Source organism: Colletotrichum abscissum (genome assembly GCF_030869225.1).
Source record: "Colletotrichum abscissum strain IMI 504890 chromosome Unknown Scaffold_17.1, whole genome shotgun sequence".
Classification (NCBI taxonomy): domain Eukaryota; kingdom Fungi; phylum Ascomycota; class Sordariomycetes; order Glomerellales; family Glomerellaceae; genus Colletotrichum; species Colletotrichum abscissum.
This window is the reverse complement of record NW_026850065.1, coordinates 366,278-388,931: the sequence shown is the minus strand read 5'-3', so window position 1 is coordinate 388,931 and position 22,654 is coordinate 366,278. Positions and strand designations below refer to the sequence as shown.

General features: G+C 51.0%; 8 protein-coding genes across 8 annotated transcripts; 4 read left to right on the top strand and 4 right to left on the bottom strand.

Moving 5' to 3' along the window:
- Positions 1–1,906: 1,906 nt before the first annotated feature.
- Positions 1,907–4,719, top strand: CABS01_07790 (uncharacterized protein; the record flags this gene model as incomplete). Its single annotated transcript, XM_060541152.1, has 3 exons — positions 1,907–3,204; positions 3,273–3,931; positions 4,007–4,719. 3 exons carry the CDS (start codon positions 1,907–1,909, stop codon positions 4,717–4,719), a joined length of 2,670 nt encoding a protein of 889 aa, XP_060402652.1.
- A 275-nt stretch (positions 4,720–4,994) lies between these two features.
- Positions 4,995–6,350, top strand: CABS01_07789 (uncharacterized protein; the record flags this gene model as incomplete). Its single annotated transcript, XM_060541151.1, has 1 exon — positions 4,995–6,350. One exon carries the CDS (start codon positions 4,995–4,997, stop codon positions 6,348–6,350), a length of 1,356 nt encoding a protein of 451 aa, XP_060402651.1.
- Positions 6,351–7,412: 1,062 nt separating this feature from the next.
- Positions 7,413–7,991, bottom strand: CABS01_07788 (uncharacterized protein; the record flags this gene model as incomplete). Its single annotated transcript, XM_060541150.1, has 1 exon — positions 7,413–7,991. A coding segment is annotated over one exon (579 nt), but the record flags the coding sequence as incomplete, so codon positions are not given.
- Positions 7,992–8,171: 180 nt separating this feature from the next.
- CABS01_07787 (uncharacterized protein) lies at positions 8,172–8,471 on the bottom strand (the record flags this gene model as incomplete). The annotated part of the gene is made up of 1 exon (XM_060541149.1): positions 8,172–8,471. One exon carries the CDS (start codon positions 8,469–8,471, stop codon positions 8,172–8,174), a length of 300 nt encoding a protein of 99 aa, XP_060402649.1.
- A 711-nt stretch (positions 8,472–9,182) lies between these two features.
- CABS01_07786 (glycosyltransferase family 2) lies at positions 9,183–11,883 on the bottom strand (the record flags this gene model as incomplete). The annotated part of the gene is made up of 3 exons (XM_060541148.1): positions 9,183–10,436; positions 10,545–11,249; positions 11,308–11,883. 3 exons carry the CDS (start codon positions 11,881–11,883, stop codon positions 9,183–9,185), a joined length of 2,535 nt encoding a protein of 844 aa, XP_060402648.1.
- Positions 11,884–14,986: 3,103 nt separating this feature from the next.
- CABS01_07785 (uncharacterized protein) lies at positions 14,987–16,661 on the top strand (the record flags this gene model as incomplete). The annotated part of the gene is made up of 4 exons (XM_060541147.1): positions 14,987–15,224; positions 15,662–15,717; positions 15,888–16,333; positions 16,412–16,661. The coding sequence occupies 4 exons, from the start codon at positions 14,987–14,989 to the stop codon at positions 16,659–16,661; spliced, it is 990 nt and encodes a 329-aa protein (XP_060402647.1).
- Positions 16,662–21,296: 4,635 nt separating this feature from the next.
- CABS01_07784 (uncharacterized protein) lies at positions 21,297–21,557 on the top strand (the record flags this gene model as incomplete). The annotated part of the gene is made up of 1 exon (XM_060541146.1): positions 21,297–21,557. One exon carries the CDS (start codon positions 21,297–21,299, stop codon positions 21,555–21,557), a length of 261 nt encoding a protein of 86 aa, XP_060402646.1.
- Positions 21,558–21,706: 149 nt separating this feature from the next.
- On the bottom strand, positions 21,707–21,916 carry CABS01_07783 (uncharacterized protein; the record flags this gene model as incomplete). Its single annotated transcript, XM_060541145.1, has 1 exon — positions 21,707–21,916. One exon carries the CDS (start codon positions 21,914–21,916, stop codon positions 21,707–21,709), a length of 210 nt encoding a protein of 69 aa, XP_060402645.1.
- Positions 21,917–22,654: the final 738 nt, after the last annotated feature.

Here is a 22,654-nt window from a genome sequence, read left to right as displayed (position 1 = left end):
AATTGGCGCTCGGACTGGCGTCGAGATGTCATCGGGTCATCATCGATCGGATCTATCTACACCACAGACTACGAGCGAATCGGGAAAAGACCATCCCCTGACGATCTCTTCTCCCAGAGTGCTTGCCATCAAGGATCCTCAATTGATACCCAGACCACCTCAGTTTCTCAACATAATGTACTAGATTTATGCGTTTGTGAGTGGCAAGCCCGCTTTCAGTAGACCACCGCGGAATTTGGACGTGCAAGTAGAAGCCGTCGTAAAGATTTTGATCATTACTCGGCATGTTCAGTCACCTCCCCTCTTCACTGGTACATACAAAGCGGTGGGAAATCGAGAACACTACTACGTTCAGAATCTCATTTGGTCGACTAGGTAGTCATAACAAATAGTTTACTGCGGCCAGCAACAAACCCGACGACTCAATTTCCTTCGCAACTAAGCATTCATGTAATTATTGCTATCTACGTCATCTCAGAGTTTCTTTATGACTTTTGTAAACTGGAATAAGGGGTATCAGCGCGCTCGAACGGGGTCCTCGAGGACGGGCACGAGTCACAGATATTACTCTTAGTGGTTGTCGAGACATTATAAGAACTAATACTTTATCATGAAGGTACAATGCTGCGACAGCACAAACGCATATGCGTCCATCGACTTAAGGTAAGTAAACCACTTAACCATTTTCTTTCCCAAAAACAACGAATCAATTTCACTAGCATTACTCCTGTGCTTGTTCTCGAAACAAAATTCGATGACTGATGGTAAGCATCGACGATATCATCGGTACGGATCCTAATGTCTGGTTCCATCCACCATGCCTTATAAGTACTCGACCTTGGGAAGAAAATAAGTCTGCATCACGTGTCAGTAACAGAAACATACATCTAACATTGCGATGCTACCATTTACATTACCCGATTCATTATTTGGCTGACTTCTGCACTAACGTAGTTTGTGACATTACGTCCCAAGAGGCTTGCCATTCAAGAAGATACTGTGATGTCTCCTTTATCTTGCTAGAAGGGGTAGATCTTCTACCATTCCAAATGTTTTGGTGCATTCTTTCTGTGATGTTCAGAGGACCCCCAAGTAATTCGTCAAGCATAACGGACGGCCCCTCCTTTTTGCTTCGCCAATCGTGTTAGCTGAATCATGGTCTCGAAGCTTGGCACGTTACCCATTGCTACCGGTGGACAATTTTGATATGTATGATCCAGTAGACATGATAAATAGTATATGGGGGTATATGGGGGGTATGTTGATAATGAATTGACACCGAGGGATCTTAGATCGAAGATTCACTTTACGACGGTCGGAAGTTAGTAAGAAAGAAAGATCAATTCGTTACTGTTGGCGTTCTTCTCAGCATCTGTTAGCATTTTGTAGTCCTTTGTTCGACTCTCTAATCTCAGAGCCAACTATTGTGCTCATGAGCCTTCGACGAGGCCATTGTCGGCGACCTCAAACTTCATCTCAGCACAGCGATGCAACTAGTCTCCTTCTCATAAAACGATAGCGGACGATACTTTCAGTGTATAGGGCACAGGAAACCACAGCTGTGCCTTTCGCGATGATTGGTTGATCAATCAAGGGAGTCTTGAGATATTGTCTAGCGAATGGCGTCGCAAAGCACAGCTGTGCCTTCGACCTCGCGCCGCCAGACCACAGCCTGACTTGGCAAGAATTACATTCCCGGCCCACCCCTAACCTTTTACCGAATTTCTAGTCCTCTTATTCCCTGTCTCTATGTTTCTCACACATTTCTCAATCGCAGGCCGCCTGAGAAAATGGTTGCGACTTGAAGCCGGGCTCACGACTCCAGGACTCAGATCTCGCAATTAAGCCTCAGCAATCAACTTCTACGACTCATATTTGACGTGCCGCATAGATTCGCTCCAGAATTATGGAAGGACTTTCGACTCCACTGTACTGCGACATTGAGCAGCGTTCCAGGACCCCGACTCGAGTTCCCACCTTTGCGTTATGTGGCTTTGGTCCCGTTGCTTCACCCATCGAACCTTTGCCAAAGAATGACCAGATGTCTTCTCCTACAACGACAGTTCGGTACGCGGATGACCCTGAAGCTAGCGGATCTCAACGCTGTGACGATTTTAAACAGCAGTCCAGGCCAAAGTTCGACTTGACAAGCAGAAGGGGCACCGAAGGAGACATTCGGTCAGCTTTTCAACATCTTCGAGACCTTTTTGGTGAATCCATGTATTATACACTGAGCCGTTCTAGCAGTGCGCCCTTTACCTCCAGCATGAGGGCTACGGAATACTTCATCTCCCCAGATGAAATTTCAACCTCGCTTCCATTTGGACCAGAGCTCTTTTCCAAGGATATGCTCGTTGAAAACGTCTATAATGAGAGATTTCAGCTGATGGCAGGCCCAAAGAATTTTCTATTGCACGATGTGGTTCCATCTGATTCCTCTCATAATTCAAACAGCAACCTCACACCATCTGGACCATCCGGTATCTTGGAGACAGGCCCTATTGGAGACTACAGAAGTGGACTATCCCCATCACCTTTCCACGCTGTTGAGAGCTCGCTCACAGATCATTTCGACTATGGAGTTGACGGAGAGAACACCTACCCTGTTCGAACGCAGCTATTGTGCAGTCGGTCGAGAAGCTTTTCTCCGCCTCATTCCTGCGAGCCTCTCGGTCAGTTCTCTGAACAGTTCCCGTATACAAACCAGCGAGACCTCTCCTTGACAGATGTTGCTTTCAATGCACCAAGATATCTTCAAAACGTGAACGATAACATGGAGGCACAGCTACATTCGGTCTCTTCTACGTGGCCGCTCGCTGCCGTTGCAGAGGATCCCTGTCAGAATCCCCCCCCTACTGATTCTGGCTATGAATCGTTCCGTCATCCTGATTCCTTCCTCAATTACCATCCCTGGGGCATAACAGGAGGCTCTTCTACACCAAGTAGGACTATCAGAAAGGACTTCGACGCGAAGACTTCATATTCTGCAGCAAGTACCGTCGGCAGAGGCCCAGCGGATCAATACGTTGCCGAATTAGCCAGCGACATTCGCCAACAATTATTCCATCGTTCAGACATCAAGGCTTGGCAATCGGTGCAGTCGATACTTCCAGAATTGATCAAGGCCTTTGCAATTCAAGTTGGACTCGATTCAACGTCCCAGAACCACAAAAGCATCATGTACTTCATACATAAACGCGGCCGGTGAGTGAATCCGTTTACATATGCCATTAGCACTCATAGATACTTGGATAATGCACTAAACAATGTAGTCAAATCGGGTCACGGCTTGTGTCTATGTCGGATGAGTTGATTATCGACGCTTCACGTGAAAGTGTAGCTGGCATGTCTGTAGAGGATAAGATTAGCCTTTGGAACAGCAAGGTGGGCGTGTCTTGTCCTTCACCGCCCCAGCAGGATCGATTCCAGGGGATTGAAGATACAGAAGAGGACGCTTTGGGGCCTGTCCCAATATCGGAATACCGCGATATTGTGTTGAAGGGCAATCCATTCAAGTGTCTGGTCGCACGTCTGAATAATGAAATGATCTTGCAGTGGGACCAAGACAACTCTAAGAACAATAACGTACGAAAAGAGATCCGACAGAAGATACTCGAGTGTCTTCCAACGGGCAGAATCAGCAAGAAGCATTCACCAAAGATTCATCAAGTCAGATTTCGGCTTCTTGGATGGCCGTTCACTCCTGCGTCTGTATGGCATCCAGCAAATTACGAAGCTGAGGTGCTCGCCCCTCAATCGATTTCAGAGTCTCTCATTGTTGCCTACTGCACAGAAGGAAGTCAAGCAACTACGATTACGAATTACTTGAAGCAAGTGTGGCCATCGAGTTGGAATAGTTTGTACGACGTGCTACAGATTCACCCAGTCATCAATGGATCGGGAGATTATGTTTCTGACAAAACTCACACTGGTACGTGGATTCGTTTTTAGCCTTTCAATAATGCATATTGATGGAGACTTAACCCTGCAACTTAACTCTTCTTAGTTGCCGTGCAAGATGACCCTAGTACGTTTCTGGGAGCTAGGCTTGAAGGCAAGCACTTGGTCATCACCGTAAAGGGGTCCTCCTACTTGATTGCCGAGTATGGCGAACAACTTGCGTGGCTCTCTGCGGCTATTCCCCGCCCTCTTGACGGCAACGTATCCAACCGGACTCCTTGCATTCATCATGAAAGTGCCGATGAGGCGAGATACCACGACCCCGGAACAGACGTGGTAAGCTTCGATATCACGGCACGGGAAGAGACCATAGACTATTCGTCTTCACAAGCATCACGATGGACGCAAGTCTTGCACGAAAGTTTTGTTATTGTTGCAGGGTTTCCTATCTTGAGACGTCCAGTGAGTTTTCATGGAATGGAGGTCTCGTGGAAGACTCTTCGAGATTTCATTGGAGAATGCACTTTTTCAAATCGAGACGGACGAATGATCTTAGATGGAACCTGCAGAACCATTATTTTGACGCAGTATGATGCCAGCAACGGCATTCATCTCTGGCAGGACGTTCCGAGTGGAAGGAACCCAAGTTGTTCTTCCGTGGGCGACTTGAAGAAAGATGAAGAAGAAAACTTGGGTTGGGAGCTCAATTTCATGGTCGGCCGCCATATCCTAGATTTTGTTGACCGCACAGCGATAATACCAGGTAGGCGTTCAACATACATCTTCGGCTACTTGGTTCTAATTGTGAGCCTTGCCTAGGCCTGTGTCTTCAAGACGATGAATCCAGACTGACACCAAGTTCTGGCGACTTATTGGCTTCGTGGGCCCCCAAGGCCAGGGGCAGAGTTTTTGCAAGATGCAATCAGCGTTTGAGAACAACGCGACGCACATCACACCCAACTAGTACGGGGCACGAAGATACACCATCCTTCTCAAATCTCACTCCAGAAGAATGTCGTCGAGACAGTGCAAGTCGCCACGATGATCTGGCCGATGAATCAGATAGTCTGTCGTACGACTCTGACTTCTTGTCGATGTCAGAGGTGTCAGACGAGGTTAACATTACTCCTCTCTCGAAAGACGATCCCTTGTACATTGTTCTCAAAAATGTCGGAGACACTCTTTTCAATGAGTGCCAACCCCAAACTCGTGGAGGTACTGCAGGGAGTGCAGACGGTCCTGCTTCGGCCTTCTTGTCGGCAAGTACCCGAATACAGGGTCCACCTTCAAGCAGCGGGCAGCAGTTTGGCAGGGAGAAACGCAAAGCTGAAGACCAACCTGGATCAGAGCAAGTGATCGCTAAGAGACAACGTCAAGAAAGAAAGCATGAAGTTTCGCTGGCTTGCCCCTTCTGGAAGTCGGATCCCATCAGTTACCATGAATGTTCCAGGCGAAAACTCACAAGAGTTCGCGACGTCAAACAACACCTAAACAGGTGTCACACACCCAAACACTATTGTCAGCGATGTCTGAGGCTCTTCACAAACGACAATGCCCTTCGTGAGCATGTTTCTGCCGAGGGAGGCTGGACATGTTCCCGCTCCGACTCAGATACACTGAATGGGATTTCACACGAACAGAGCAGGAGGCTTCATCAAAGGTCAACCCCTTCAACGTCAGATGAATGTCAGTGGTTCGCAATGTGGGAAATCATTTTTCCCGGGAAGCATAGGCCTCGATCTGCATATATGGATCATGAGATTTCCGAAGATCTTGCAGCCTTCCAAGAACATCTAGATTCCCGAGCGGGACCGGCCCTTCACGAAGCGTTGGAGTCGCGCGGATTTATTCCGGGTCTTACAACAGAGGAAGAAAGACAACTTGTACAAGGAGTCATTAGTGATGTACTTTACAGGCTGCGACAAGATTGGACGTCGAGCCGATCTGTCATTCCACAGGCACCACACTCAGCGCCTTCCTTGCCCCAGACTCCATACAGCAACATTCACGCCAGCAGTCTCGGGACGCCAGCTGCTGCTTCTTCAGTAGACAGTGCTATTGTGTTGGGATCGTACAATAGCTCAGTCAACCCTGCGACAGCCCATACATTCGGTCCATTGCTGTCAAACTTATTAGCCTCCAGAGGCGTGCTGAGCCCACCCACGAGCGCACCACCAGCTACGACAGGTACTGGAACACGGGTTGGTAGCAGGTTGGAACTCACCGGCTTGAATACCACGAGCCTCGGTGAGCTCCCCGTAGACAGTTTCGGTTGGGATGGAACAGCTGAGATGTTTGATGCAAGTTTAATGGGCGACTTTACCTTTTCAGTACCGCAGGACAACATGAACTTGGGGGCAGTAGACATCCCGTCATGCTTCAGTATGGGCGTCGGAGCCGAGGATCAAATTACGCTCCCTAGGATGGAAGGAAATGCAGAGGACATATGACGCGGCGGATGCTTGCGACTTAGGAATTGCAACTAGGCAGGAAGAGAATCAGTTGGACTTGCTGGGAAGATTGTAGAACTCTGAACGGCAGATGGCTTGGATTTCGAATACGAATCTATTGATGGACGATATCTATGGAAATGAGCAGCTAGTTTTATGCATGGCAACACTGAAATTTATGACCTTTCCGTATCGCGAACGGATATCAATAGTCGATTTTCCCTTCATCGACGCGAGAAACCAGCAAGCGTTCGTCACCCTACATCCGTCTGCGAGCTGCGACGTGGGCCTGCCGTGCCGGAGACTTCTGCATCATTGGATCGTCGTTGTTCCGGAGAGAGTTGTTGCCCCGGCGTCCGGGGTCCGACGTTGCCGGATTGGCACGATGGAGAGTCCCCTGCCAGGTTCCTACGACACCCACGGCTCCCCGCCCCAATGAACGAGTGAACAAGCAAGACGGGGATTTATGATTGCGGCTCCAGAGATCGGCGAACTGTTCAGTCGGTGAGGTTTTGCTGCTGGATAAGCTCATCTGATGCCACTCTGAAAGAGACGAGCGTCGATAAAAGCAATCTCGTCAGCAACGGTTGGCTGAGATGTGAGGAGTCGGGTGGCATGTGATCGACAGAGTGGTTGGGGACTTTTCACCACCAGTCGTTGATCCGGGGATGGCTGCCCGCGTGGTGCGACAAGCACATCTAGTCCGTACGATCAGTCTAGCTATTCACTAGGCTAAAAATAGACTATTCTCATTCTTCCATTTCCGAAGGTTGCAAATCGAAGGGCCGCAAGTTCACCGAGAGCTGCAGCGCGATGGTATCTGTTTATCCTGTAGTAGGCACACGCCATTGCCCGTATGCAGATGAACGCAAAGCCAGCAATGGCTGTACGCAGTGGCAACTGGCAACTGCAAATCGAAGACGTGACGGACGAAAAACCTGGATGCAGGCCCCTGGAAAACCTTAACGATTCAGGGGTGGCGCCAGGCGGGCTCTTCTCCTCTCACACCCCCTTGGCGCCGTTGGCGGGCAACATCAGGCTTGGTGGGTGCCTCTTTGCGGTCTAGCAAAAGTCAATTTCCTTGGCCGTCGTTCGTCTGAAAATACTTGGCACTTGTGTCTTGGCGACAATCCTGACATGGCCTTTCCGAGACTCGCAGAGTCCAAAGTCCCAAGGGCTGCAGCCGGTTGACTCGGTTGGGGAGGCACAGCAGAAACGCAGCGGAAGATCTTGTGGAAGATGAAAGGAGGAGGCGGTCGGACAAAGCAGAGGGTGACGGGTACTTGACACCTGGGCGCACACGTTGCGTCGTAGGACCGAGGACGACGTGGACTGGGGGTAGTCGGGGAGGGGGATGTGGAGGATTATTTCAATTAAATTGAACAGCGAGAGCGGCAGATGGGGAATGGAATGCCAGGCTGTCAGCTCATTCTGCAATCTGCACCGTGTTGTTTCTTTTCCACACTCTCTGAGTCTCATCATCCAATACTCATGCCCGCGGAGCGGTGCCGGGCACCGGGGGAGGGGTTGCACTGCTGGGGGAGAACCCCACCTGGCACCCGGCTGCCCACTGCACGGCAAAGCCGAACGTAAGCCTGTAGTGTGATAAGGGAGAGGAAGGGAGGGAGGCTCGGGAGCTTGGGAGTCGGGATTCGAACTGCAAGTCTGTTAGAGTCTGCATAGAGAGGGGGAGGTCCGAATCCGATGTTGGCGAGTGGCTTTTCGCGTCCGGATGGGAGCCGCGGTTGTTACTGCAACAAGCGATACGGATACGGTGCAACCATTACACGGCATGACAGCCGGGCAGATCATAGAACGACATCAGCCAAGCCGGTTTTCTTTTCGTGATACACAGTAACGGTCTGCAGGTGGCTGGTCGTTTCCTGGATCAGTGACTCGTAGCATGGCAACCTGATGTGACCATGCCAATCCCATTGTGATGCTTCTTGCGCGACAACCGCTGCAAAGAGAAACATCGGCGGGATAATCGATAACAGAAGGAAAGGAAAACGGGCTGTGCTGAGCCACCATTGTGCAAATTGGAACCTCACCGTGCCATCGAGTCGATTCGGCGTTTTGTCCGCATTCCTGAGTGCAGACTAGCACCAACTGAGGGCACATTCGCAGCGACTTCAGCGAGACATTCAACGAGGCGCGGGCTTTTAGCACGACGACGAACTGGTGTCCATGACGAATGAGAGGCTCGGCTAGTGGCAGCTTGTCTTAGCAGCCAGCCTTCCCGCACGCCACACGTAGGCAAAGCTGGACAAGCTCAGGCACAAGTTTGCACACATGCAGCCAGACTGTATAGTGTATGTAGGCTTTTGATAGCTCGGACCAATTCATTGGAAAACTGGACACTTGTGTGTTTTTCCCGAGGGATGTTTCTCCTTCGCGCGGGAAAAAGAGTAGCGCCTCTGAAACCAATGGCTGATTATGCCAAGAGTCCGAATTTGGTTTACGCATTCTATAGTCTTTTGAGGCATTTGGAACTTGTGGAGAAGCTTTTTATGAATGTTTTTATGTATTCTGATTTCGAACATGATGAGAAATATGTATAATGTTTGTTGACCCTGATTTCCCTTCCAGCAGGGGATGATGATGATGATGACATATTCCGCGCCCCCCTTATTGTTGCGTAATTCTATACTGATCTATGTGCAGTAGTTACAGGCATTACATTATCGTAACAGTCATCTTTGGTTTTGTACGTCTGTGATACGCGCACATTGTGCCGTGTGCAAATGTTAAGCGCGTCCCGTAGGCGCCGCCTGTCCCGCGCGTTATGTGTGTGTGATAAAACAACGATGCTATGAGTTGGTTTGAAGCAATCTAGTAGATGAAGGAGAGGACGAAGACGAGGATCGTGTAGGCCGAGGTGACGGTCAACTCGGTCTCGAACCACGCAGCCTGGCCGCCAAAGGCAATCTTCTTGCTCTGAGGTGTCGGGTGGGCGACAAAGGTCTTGGGGTCGCGCTCGAGGAGCTGCTCGCGGTCCGGCATGTTCGGCGGGTCAATGGCGTAGGCGATAGGCGTCCAGAGCGAGCTGCAGATGAAGATGAAAGTCAGGGGCGGCCAGAAGGCGTGGGTGATGAGACACATCAGGATATCGCGGAGCTCATCGTTGACGTAGAAGCAGCGGTACGAGGTCAGAACCACGCCGACAAGGGTGAGGTAGACGAAAGCCAGGTGGAAGATTGCCATGTAGTTGAACAGGATACCCCAAAGACGGCGGAACATGCCCTTGCGGGTCTTGGGGTCGCGCTCATTGAGGGCGGAGCCGAGGGATCCGGTGGGCTTGAAGGCCTGCGTCTGACCACCGAGCCAGGTGGGGAGGATGAATGAGCGGATGATGCAAAGCGCGATGTACGGAGACATCCAAAGCTGGTAACGAGAACCGCGCTGGCCGGTGTGGTAGCCCGCGGGGATGAAGAGAGCAAACTCGCACAAACGGTTGGTGAGCGTGGCGGCAAAACAGGCGCGGATGAGCCAGCGGAGCTGCTCATAATTGGCGTAGGCGACCAGGGGCTTGCCCATGACCAGGATAATCGGGATGGCGAACATGGAGAGGGTCAGGAGAATCGTGTACAGACTGAGTGTAGCGTAGAGGAAGCCGGAAAAACGCTGCGCGACCGTCATCTGCTTGACCTTCTCACCGTACAAGCAGAAGTTGAGCTTGAACGACGTGTCGACGGTACCAATGGCCCAGCGGGTACGCTGCTTGAGATGGCCGCCATAATCCTCGGGGACGGTGCCAAACTGGAGGGGCTCGTGAATGTAGGCCGTCTTCCAGCCCTTTCCGAGCATCAAAGTAGAAGTAGCAACATCCTCAGCCAGGGAGCCGAGGGGGAAGTTTCCTATCTCATCAAGAGCCTCACGACGTACGCAGTAGCCGGAACCGGTGCACCAGGCCACGCCGAGGGCGTCCTTGATGGGCTCAATGACGTGAACGAAGAAGTCGAGGGACTGGGCGAGAGGATCGGATGGCGGGGTGTTGTAGAACAGCTGCGGGGGGCAGGCGAGGGCCACCTTGGGGTCAATGAGCATGTGAGGCAGAATGGCACGGAGCCAGTCGCGCTCGGGGATCTGCAGGTTCAGAGTTAGCTGAGGTTGAACATTGGGCGAAACCTTAAAATCGCGGGAGACGGGGTCATCATTGAAGGGTATAGTGAGCTGTGGCTGGTTTGAACGTACCATATCAGCGTCGAGAGCAGCCATAAACTGACCAGCGCCGCCGGGCATCGTGTGGACAAAATCGAGGGCGTAGTTCAGGTTACCGGCCTTGAAATGGTGAGGCACACCGGGGTACTTGGGGCGGCAGAGGTAGTGAACATTGGGGTAAGTCATGGCCAAGGCTGCGATACCGCTCTCCAGGCCCTCGGATTTGCCGTCATCGCAGATAATGACGCGGAACCGGTCGCGGGGGTAATCGACGTCGCAGGCAGCGCGGGCGGTGTCAAGAACCAAATCATCCTCTTCACCGCAGCAAGTGAGCAGAACATCGACGGTGGGAACATCCTCGCCCATAAGTCTCAACTTAGGGCGCTGACGCTTCTTCATGGACCACATGGTCCAGATGTTGTGCATAATTGAGGGAATGGCAACAGTAATTTCGACGGCGATGAAGACCCAAGCCTGAGCATAGATTTCCTTGGCGAGTTGCTGAGCAGAGATGACGCAGTAGATACGAAGAGCGAGGTAGACGAGGTACATTCCGGTAGCGAGGATGGTGAGAATAGGAACCATGCGGAAGACGTGGCGCTTCCAGCCGCCCCAGATGTCGGAGTCGTCGCGCTTGTGAAGTCTCGCAATCTGGTCGCTGCCCTCAACCCACTCCTTGGCGAGGACCGGTGAGGCCTGTCCGGGGAGCAAGTTTTGCAAACTTTGGTGGCTCTGATTCTGTTCATCTTGTTAGCGGACTTCGAAACCATTGGAAAATCATCAAGAGTTGTTATACCATAGGGCTGTTAGGCGTCGAGTCGGTCGACCACGGATGCCTCGGGGCAGCCAAGTGATCAAACGGCGTGTTCGCGCCGCTCTTCAGCGTAGGCGTCGCTGAGCGGGACTCGACCGGCGTGTCCATCCCCGAGATCGAGGGCCCGATTGAAGGTGCGCCAGCCATGCCTATCGAGTGACGGTTTGCCCAACCGGGAGGTCCGTACAACTCGTCCCCGGAGACAGCGTGAGGCTGCTGGTACTGTTGTTGTTGGTTGTACGGCGGCTGGAACCCTTCCTGTTGCTGGTACGGAGAAGGTGCGTTATTCGTCAGGGCGCGTCCGAATTGCTCCTGGGACTGGGTCGGTTCGTTCTGGTACGGGCTACCATACGGGTTTTGAGAGTACTCCTGGTATTGCTCCTGGTACTGAGGTTGTTGGTATTGCTGGTTTTGCTGCATCTGCTGGTTGTTGTTCTGATACGGCGGCTGATATTGATTTTGGTGAGGGTGATGATGTCCTTGAAGAACATCAATTTCCACCATTTCCCCCTCCGGGTAATCCTGACCCTGCTGCGGTCTTCCGTGTCCCCCCATCATGATTGCGGTGTTGACCAACCGATGGCTGGAATGAACGAGTGAATAGCGTGTCTAGGGCGGAAACGTTGTGTGTGTGTGCCGAAACCAAAGGGACAGCCAGAGTGTGTGTAAGAGGCTGGGTCGCAGGTAAAACAGGAACAATAGTGAATCCCCGCGCGTCTCGCTCTCCCTGCTCTTTTCTCTTCCGCCAAGTTCAGTTCGAGACTTGGACGGACGTTTTGGTTGAAAAACGAATGTGGGTGGTGATGTAAAGGGAAGAAGTATTGGGATCGAAGGAAAAAAGAAGTCGACCCGCTTAGTACATGTAGGAGGAGTTGTAGCACAGGAGCATCGACCGATATGTCATCCAACAGGAGGAGCTTTTGCACAAGTGGCACCCAAACACAGACTTCCAAGAGCCTGGACTGACTTGACAGACAGGAATCAGAATGCCGGTCAGGTCTGGGGGAGGGAGTGTACAAGAAAAGAGACGGATTGACAAAAGGCCGGGCTTCTCTTCTCTTGTGCTTCTCGGGGGGTAAGGTCAACGGGAACGGGATCAGTCTGGGGGAAAGGAGCAATTGGCAAGCAAGACATGGGACTAGGAGCTTGCTTGGGAGGGCCCGCGGACACATCAGGGACATACATGACTTAACGGGAACCCACTCGGACTCCGCTAAGCCTCACTGCCCTGATTACGATCCGACGAGAGCCTGACGTGATTAAAATTGGGAGGTCCAGGTTGATGGAGCCCACATCATCGGCCTGTCCAGTCTGGGCGCGAGGATGGTGAATCTGTGATGGACTCGCCCCATTTCACATTTCGCCCCGGGTCAGGTCTGTGCCACCTTGGATTCGAGTGGCCTGCCTTGCCAAGCTGTCCTGGGTTATTGCCTCCCAATGCCTATTCGCTTTCGTACTCTTTGCTTTCTGAAGACAGTGTCGGAGTTGACTCTGATTCTCCTACATAGCCCTATGCATACATAGTCATAGTACTCCGTAGAGAGGTCGTGCCAGCCGGGTGGGATAGAGAGAATTGGCATTGGCAACAGATACCAAGCCAGCTGGACTGGGCATGGAGGGAGACAGCCAAGCGCTTGCTTCAGCAGTCATGGTCCTAAGGGAAGGGAAGGGGGGGGTGTGGGAGGTCTCCAGGAAGGGTGTGAGCGGCGCGCGGACGCCGGGGATCAGGTTAGCTTGTGTTGCCTAGCAAGTCCATCAAGCCACTCGCAACCCCGAAAGCCTACTGGCTGGGTTCGACCGCCGCGCCGTTGGTTTGTTGTTTTCTTTTCTATGTTATTTTGATCCTTGGGTCGAGTTAGTGGAGAGTCTGCCGCCTATGGGCACGTTCTCCCTCGTCCGCTCGCATATGCTCACTAAAGGATTGGATGTTTCGGTCAAAAAAGATGGACATAACCAGGGGCCAAGAGTCTCCACTTGAAAGACATTAGGGGAAGGAAAGTACGGCTAGTGGTCGTAGAAAAGGAAAACAAAAAAAAAAGCTGCCATGAATGGTGACTCGAGCCAAGTTCCTTGATCTTTTCCCACCTCTTCCGCGATGCTCTGTAGCAAGCAAGACAGGGACAACCGGGCAGCTGTCTCTCTTTCTCTCTCTTCTGAATCTTGACTCTTGAACCTTGATTTCGGGTAGTCTTTGCGCTCTCCTTTGCTGTGCTTCCTATTATTTTCTTTTTCCTCGAGGAGGGGCCGAGCCCACTGTTCGGATGACAAAGTTCGCCAATGAGGGCCATCCCAGGACCGTCCAATGACTTTCAGGGCCATCCCAGAGTCCGCGTCCAAGGCCGTCGATGGCAGTCTGGTTCTTATCCACTTGCAGGGCCGTTATCTTCACAAATCCCTGCTTTTTTCTCGTGTTCTAGAAATGCGGGTACCATTTTATGCAAGGATGACCGAAGGCAGCCGGCACATTGACTGGCGCTAGGCCAGGGGCCGGTCCGATTTAGAAGCAGGACCTGCAATCGTCGATTTTGTGATCTGAGATGTCCGGTCTAGCTGGCAAAAGTTTGCTTGGGCTTTGGGCCTTTTCGGAGGAGGGGGAACGACGGGATGATGGAATGGAATGGATGGACCACCACATATCCGCATACTATCCGTACACAAGTTAGGACTCAGCATTGGAAGGGGGTTTATTTTTGAGGAGGCAAAAAAAAAAAAAAGAACAGCCGGTCCCAGATAGATCCTCGCCGGTGTAAACGTCCCCAACGGACCAGGCTTTACACCGTCTGCTTGCTCCAGGACTTTGATCCTTTCGTTTCATTTTTTTTCTCTCTTGCCCATCGCGTTCCGCCCGGTTTGTTTGGGATTCAGACTGGCAGAGCAATTGGTGAACATAAGCACGAGCAAGGAGGACGAGGTAATTACAGTCTGCTGCACTGGCTGCAGGAAAGAGGACAAGCCTTTCCGGGGTGGCGTGCTGCGCCGCGGTTGAGGATAGGGGTTCTTATCCTCGTAGACTCTTTCTGGACGTTCGTTTGCCCGACGCGCCTCAGTTCTGCGTTTCCTTTTCCAATATCCTCACTTGGCTTGGCCTGTTCTTGCGCTCGAATCCCAGGCCCTGACGTACGTCGTACAGTTAACTGCTGCCGACTGAACAAGCCTCGTCTGGAGCCTTTCTGCTCGCCGACTGTCTACTTGTCTGACTCTGCTGTCTGCTGTGGCCTGTGACTGCATTTCTTACCACGCAGACAGCAAGCCTCACCCAACGGTGCTCGGATCATCCAGACACGCCCCCTTTCCACACCCCCTTTCCCTGTCCCCTGGATACCTGCACGAGTCGAGGCCCGCGCCCGCGTTCCCTGACATACCCTTACCTGAGCAGACAGACCTGGCTTGAACCTCTCCTTACCTGAACCTCCCACCCACCTAATCGATTACCTACCCTCCCATACCTAAACCAGAATCCGACCGTCACCGACGACACCACTTTCGCTCCTCTGCATGTGCTGCTGCGAATAGAAGTAGACGAATTGCGTCGGATTTCCGCCTGAGCCTGTCCGCATCGTCGTCTTTTGGAAGGGATCACTGCAGCAAAACAGCTCGAAGAGAGACGTAGAAAGCATTCACTTACGCTCGTTTTCCTTACTCTCTCTTTTCCTTATTCAAAATGCCTTTCCTCGGCTTCCGCTGGGTCGTCAACTTCGTGTTGCTGGCCGTCCCCATCGGAGCGACTCTCGGTATCCTCATTGGAATCGACGCTGGCAGGAGTTCAAACGGACAATCGCCAATTTTCACCGAGCCTGACAACCCGGGCACGACACCAAAGAACAATGGCATCACGGCAATGGTATCATGCGACAAGGCAATGGGTCTTCACCCTCTGTCCAAGGGTCAGGAGTACACACGTAAGTCAAGTCCTTCTCATCAGTCTTTCGCGATGTCTTCATCGTCGCCTGTCTCCTCCACGGGAACCTGCCTCTCCGCAACATGCGGCGGTACGGGCCGAACACCACGATGCAGTCAAGCCTCTCCCGTTGCGGATGCTCTGCGCGCTGTCTGTCTCTATGTCATCTGAACTATTTTGCGTTTTTCTTTGGGAACAACACGGACTCCCGTGTTTTGTTTGTGTGTTCTGGCCCGCGGACCTTGTCATGCTTCATGGCATGAGCCGTAGATTTGTTTTGACTTTTGCTCCCTTGAAATGCGAAACCTGGGTGGGCGGGCGCAACCTGGCCGTCCGGTCCAGTTGGCTGGCCTTCCTGATCTTGCAGATGCACGCGGGATCTTTTCTTTATTACAACAAGACAACAGCATGCTGACGATTTCTGTTTTGACGCAACAGTGAACCCGAACCAGTGGGGTTGGACAGAAGGCACAGATGGTCTCTTGTGTATGAATGTACGTTGACTCTTAACCCCTCCTCCGCCCATCTTCATCGCGGGGTTTGGTATCACCAGGGCCAAGCCTTCCACTGCAGCTTCAACGTTTGCATAGCTTGAAGCTGCAGTGTCGCCGAGCATGGCCATCAACCATGAGCAGCGCAGCTAACCCGTCGCTCCCCGCCTCAGGTTACCACATTCAACAACCAGACATACGATACCGACTTCAGCGCCCCCGAGTTCTACGTCACATGGCGCTACCCCCGTGGCCCCGAGACGCAGCCCGTCCACGCTTTCCCCAACATCAAGGTCGACGGCAGCTCTCTCCCGGTCTCCATTCCCAAGCTCTCAAACATTAACGTAGATGTCGAGTGGTCCTACTCTGTCGGCAACTATACCACCGATGGCGCAGCTGCGACGAACACCGACGAGACTGAGCTTACCGACAATGACACCAACACCAACGTCGCCATCGATATGTTCTTGGACGACGACAAGACCTCGGCGCAAGACAGTACCAAGGCGAAGTACGAAGTGATGGTGTGGTTTGGCACATTTGGCGCAGCGACACAGCCCATCGGTTACCAAAATGGCGCCGGCGCACTTACCACAGAGACGATCAACGGAACCACATTGTAAGTTGCTGCTTCCCCGATATCCTTGATTGGAATGTGGGATTCTGGGAGTCAAAGCTAATAGTACTTGCCTTGCAGCCAACTCTTCTTTGGACAAAATAGTTTGAGCCAATACGTCTTGACCTGGAAGGCCACGGCAACGATCGAGCACTTTGTCGGCGATCTCGCCCCCCTTCTGACGAAGCTTACCACCATGACCAACGCCAACTTCCCTACGACCTCGACATATCTCGGCTACATGGGTCTTGGTTCCGAAGCGCTCTCAGCCACCAACGTTGTCACGTTCCGCGTACCGACCCTATCGATGGAGATCAAGGCATCATCATAAGAGAATCAAAAACGAGAAACAGACCATACAATGGTAATGTGTACATTGGACATTGGCTATTTTTTGTTAGCGAGCATTGATATCTGCACCAACTAGAATAATGAATTTTTCAGGGACATTGGGATAATGATCACATCATATTTTGTATATACGCATATATCATCGGATGGCAGGGGCTTCAGGGTGGTTATCATTCATCAACGCGCACTTTGAATCAAGATAACCTACTATATTCAATTCCGACCCAATATTATGTGATCCTTGGAATGCTCTTTTGTTGCTGACATTTCGCTTCGCTATGGCCCCCCACCTCCATTGATGAGAATTGCGCACACGTTTACCATGGCAAAGTTATGCAACGAACCGGAGCTCGCGGTGATGAATCCACTTTACATCTCCAAGCGAGCAAAGGAGCTGTCCGCCGAGGCTCTTGGTATGGCCTATTAAGGACAGGGAACCGCCATTTCGGTGTGGATATGTGCCGACTCTCGACCCACTGATAATTCCGTACAAAAAATCCCTCCCAAATTCAGGTTCGTCGAAGGATTCGAAGGCGGCCTGAGGCCAGTAATAGGGGGCGTGAAAATTGCCTGGGCAAAACCTGGGCAGACGCAGGTACAGAACGCTTAGCGACAAGGGCTACCTGGTAGACTTGGCCAAGGTTTCTCTGCCCAGTTCCACCCCAGTCTATCCGTACACTCGCCAGAATTGGTCAGGGCCTCACGGGCTTTTTCCTGGAGGGATGGGACGGGAGGAGGGGGGATTGGAAGGGCAAAAAAAACGTCCCCCCACCAGACGACGTCAGAACGCCCAGCCGCGGGTGCGCAGCGCGTAGAAATTGGATCCCCCTCTCGGGATGGGCGGGCAAAGGGGGCGGCAGAGTTGCGGATGGTAAGGTAAGCCTTGGAGTTTAGTTGTCAGTTGTCAGCTTGACAACCCAGGCTGTGCCTGTTCAGCGCGGCAAGTTTCGAGCCGCGAGTCGCAATTGCTGCTGCCCAGCGGGTGGAAAACATTTGGGGGGAAAGTGTTGATTGCGTATTTCCCAAAGTTTTCGTGTTCACATTGCCGTTGTTGGTACGAAGAAGCAGATGGGCCCGAAACTATGATGGCCGCCGCCCCATCTCCATTCATTCGTAGGATTGACTCGAGTTCGTCATCAGTGTTCAGAATGCAACAAGACACTGTCTCGGTCGATCGCTGAAGTTGAATTCCTGGACTGCCCGTCGTTCAGCTCCCGTCGTCTGCTCCAGATCCGCTGCCAGATCTGCGCGGCACGGAGTGTGGCTGTACAACACGGATACGACCGGAGAGGAGGGGCATGAGTCGAGTCAACTAGCACCGTCGCATTCCAATCCTCGTGTTCAGTGGTACTGGCAGGTCTGGTCTGCCAATCGGCTCGGCCCTGCTGGGTTCATGTTCGATGAGCGATGCATTGTTCAGCAGTTGATGGCGGCCGCGCATTTGCTCCACGGCCTTTTCGCGTCTTGGCGGCTCCCTCTTCGATTGGGAATATGAGGCGCAGGCGACAGACGCGATCGTGGCGGTGGCGGCGACGGGAAAATGAAATGCCGTTGTCGCGATAGAACGTTCTTGGTGTTGCGAAAAATTGAGCTCAAACATTGAAGTCAACTCTCAAGGATAGGCGACTGTTTGAACGGTGCGCCACGAGACTCACACTCTTTTGACATTCCATTAATCTACGCACGAGAAGAAATTAGTAGAGAAGGATTCGGCACAGAGACTCCAAGCTCTGCTTTAGGTATCTTAAACATCATAACTTGAGAGTTGCTGCACGTGCTCTTGAATCCTAGGAAGATACAGATAATGCCGTCGTGCGAACTCTAAAAGAAAAAATACATCCGGGCAGTGTCGTTGAATTATAGTTGGTTTGCATGACGTTTCTGGTATTTGTAGATCGCGGGAAGGACGCAGTCACATCGTCGGTAGTGGTTCAATCAATTGTGTCTCGCTTAGTTCTCGTCGTCCTCTTAGGATTGAGGAGCGGCCTGTCACCTAGGCGCCATGCAAGCGATGGCTGCAACACCATCGCTCCGAACCCATGCGGTCTATATGCTGGTTCGCTTCCAGCCGTGGCGGGCGATCAATTGCTGGGTAGTGGGCGAGATCCTTTTCGGATCCTCTATGTCCTCAGACTCAAGACAGCGACGGAGCCCATCCTTCCGGTGTGCCCGCTTGGGTAAAGCCGCGATGAAGCTTAGACCAAGTCGTCGCACTATTCTAGTATTTCAATCAAAGGTACTTCATGAATTGAGCATTATCAGAGGGTCAAGAGCATTGTTCGTGCTCTTTGGCCAGGTTAATGCTTTGATCAACTGGGTGCAATAGTTTCAAACCTAGGAAGATAACCACCGTTACTAACCACATCAATTTCGCAAATTCTTGGCTTTCTCCTCGCTGTAGTGCAAACACGTAGAAGAAGGAATTTACAATCAATATTGATATAAGTTGTTCTTATGTGGTCAGACATTCGCTGTGCTGTGGTCGACCTTGAGAGGTATCAGTCAGTTGCTGAGACTATGTGAGAGCTTACACAGCATTACAGTTTATTGGTCTCTTTAAGGCGGAGAACAAAATTTCGAAAAGGTTCGACGAAGAACGACGGATGTAATTATTTAGAGAAAGAGTCGTAACCTGGAGGTTTCGGTGCGACTTAAGTTGCTACGATGGTACGAAATGGTGAGATTCTGCAAATACGGTCGTCCTGGAAGCCGATTCTCTAAGCAAGAAATATCTCCAAGAAAGGCGAATCTGATCGAGCACTCAGAGACTCTTTGAGAAGGCTCTCACAATCAGATGTCAAATTCGACTTCACATTTGGATTGGACATTTAATTTGTAGAAAGAACCAATATTGACCTGTCAAGTATGACACTAGACCATCAACTCGCAAAACCCTTCTCAGAAAATATTCTTAATTTTGGACTCTGGGATATTTTAGGACAGGCCGAGTCGGACATACTTCCAGCTTACAATACTCGTAAGTAATCCATATTATATGCGGCTTCGTCATGACTGCAATGAATCAAAGTAAGTGAGGCTGGGTCTCCATAACCCTAAGTCCGCTGTCTCATGGTCTTCAGTTCGCGAGTACAAATCAACAGGTTCAAAGTCTTAAAGCGTACTTGTTTTCATACCTCCTAGAACTCCAATCGCGATGTCTTTCGAGCTATCACTATGTCATGGTGTGATTTGACAAATTAGCTGTCGAGTCAGATGAAAGAATCACCTGAAAAGAGGATCTTTTTAAACCGCCGATTTGTGAGAAATTACTCACAATGTCGTAAGCGATTATGAGCAACCTCAATAGCAGGTTCTGTCGCTGATGGAAGCTTACTAGTACTCAACCACCGCAAATCGGGTGCGTAATGACATCAACTGAGATTGCACCGGTCTCTAAATCACTGAATTGGGGACATGATTGTAAAGAAAGAAGATGATCTGGCATCTTACACATAACTGCCACTGATAGCAGTTCGACTGGCCTTGTGATCGGGCAAACTAGACTAGGGAGAGGTCTGGAATGGTGTACTGAGACTTATCGGATGGCCGCCGAAGTAATAACGTTTAACGTGTCTTACAAGATCCGGAGCCACGTGTACAAAGTCCTGAGCAAGTTGCAAAGATACTGACGATAAGGAAACCAAATTTACGGTCCTCAATCAACTGGTAGGCATCTGGAAGATAACCATGCTGCCTAACACTCTATGATGGAGAGATTTAGGAGCTCAATTGGTGCCTAGTCCCCAAAGTTCGCGGCATTGCGATCATTCTCAAGGATGACTCGCTTTCATTGTTACTAATAAGGTTGCTAGGCCTTCAAAAGACTCAATAGAGCTGTGAGGGCACACATGTAGTCTGAGGTAAGTTAAGTAGTCTGAGGATATGAAACTCCTTGTGGGCATTGTTCTCTAGCCTGAATTACCGCACAATGACTTCTCAAATAGGTTCATTCATTTTGTGTTCGGTAAGAGATAACAGCCTTTATTTTGTGAACACAATGTTGCTACAAGAGCAAGCTAGGGAAACTCAATCGCGACTTTGTATGAAACACTCGACAACTCGCAAGATATTTCATTTTCTATGAGAAGTTCCTAAACTCAACCCAGAAGAGGCACTTGAGAGTCGAGACACTACGTTTAGCGAAGACCGACCAAAAGCTCGACTCTGTCACAGCCTCAAGAGAAACATGACTTTACTATGGCATATAACGAATCAAGACTTCGCGTAAAACGCGTGGTTCGGAGCTATGGACAGTATCCCAAGCCAACCACACTAAGTCCGCCAACTTCACCAACTTCGGAGGCCCGATTCCCAGCACTTCTCCGCCTTCTCAGAGAGTTGCGCGACATGATCTATGAGTACCTTACTCAGACACGGGTCCTCTACAAAAAAGGCTCTGGGTTAACCTCAGTTACATCTACAGCGAGCTTCACTGGAAAAGGGTGGTCAGTCGCGTTTGTTCAAAGACAGCAGAAACTTGCCTCTGTCTGAGACCAACTCTTCTCGTAACATAGGGAACAATACGAAACGAAGTCATGGACACATTCTTTGCCAAGAGCGACTTCCAATTTGCGCCGTCAACCTGGTTCTCCCTAGCCAACCTTAACAACCCAATATGAGACTGAGCCGGTCACGGACGCCATTGAGACTTCAGGACCTATGGAAGAAAAACATATCGCGTATCCGCAGGGTCAGCATCACTCTGAAGTGGGACGAGGCCTACCTTGCTGACGTCTCCTCAGCGCTTATACGAAATGCACATAAAGTAACTCAGCTTACCTTTTTCTTGCCGAAAATATATGTGACAACACAGGGCAAGGGAAAACAATCTATTGAGGGAAACGAGGAGAGTCTAAACTCAATTGAACATATATAAGAAACGTACTTAACTCTCCATCAGCAGCTGAAATCAAATGAGCTGACAGAGAAGATCTTGAATATTGAGCAGCAGAGGTGGTCCCGGCGACTAAATAACACTAGAGGTCGAGTAGTTGAGATACACTCAAGAATTGCCCGCAGGCCAAGTCAAAACTCTTCTCGAATGCCTGCACCAAGAATCATGACACGGGAGAAAGGAGTTGAGTGCAATCGGTCGATGAAGGAATCCCGGGACTGAATTGAAAGAAAGTGAAGCATGGCTTCATGTCGCCTTGGAGGAAGTGGCACGAAATCCGACATACCGAACTTTGATCTCGGAGAGAGGAAGTCATTTCTCTTGACACGCAATGCCGGCATGAGAGTCAAAAACCTCTATACCTTCCCATTCCCAAAGATCGGATGAGAATCAGGCCGAAATGTAAGTGGGTGGGAGCACAATGCGCCGAGAAAGCGAGCACGTAATGCCGTGAGATGGGGCTCCGGCTCTAGACCTTAGAGCTTCAGACGGAACCAGGGAGCGGCTATTGCAGCGACGGCAGATATGATTCTCCCTAGGTCTCGGGGAAGGGAAGAAGAGCGTAGTTAATAGAAGGAATTAAGAAAGCGACAGACCGACGGAAGAAATCTAGACTTCAGACGAGCAGGAAATGAGACATGAGACGGATCTGAATGAATCAGCTCTGTTCGGAAGTCCGGCGAGCCTCGGGGCTGGGGAGGCTTGAGGAGATCATGTCATGCGATGAGTAGAGGATGAGGAAGACGAGGTGGAAGGACTTGTAAGTTGCCTGACTCGATAGCAGGCTGAGTCAAAGACGAGGGAGGCCTTCTTAATACGGTTCCCGACCCTTCGCCGAGGCCAGATGTCGTGTGCATGGACGTAAGCCTCCGAGATCTGGCTGTCTGTCGCCAGCCGCGTCTTGGAGCGTCGAGAAATCTAAGCAATTTCGGTAGGACGATGACAGGGATACAATAGGCAGACGTATGGCTCACTGAAGATCCAGACCTATCGTTGTTTAACCTGTGTTAGGTTGACTTCAACTCTGGCTGAGGATGTATCGTTGGGTCGTGGTACGCCATTTCTGTGATCCGTTCCAG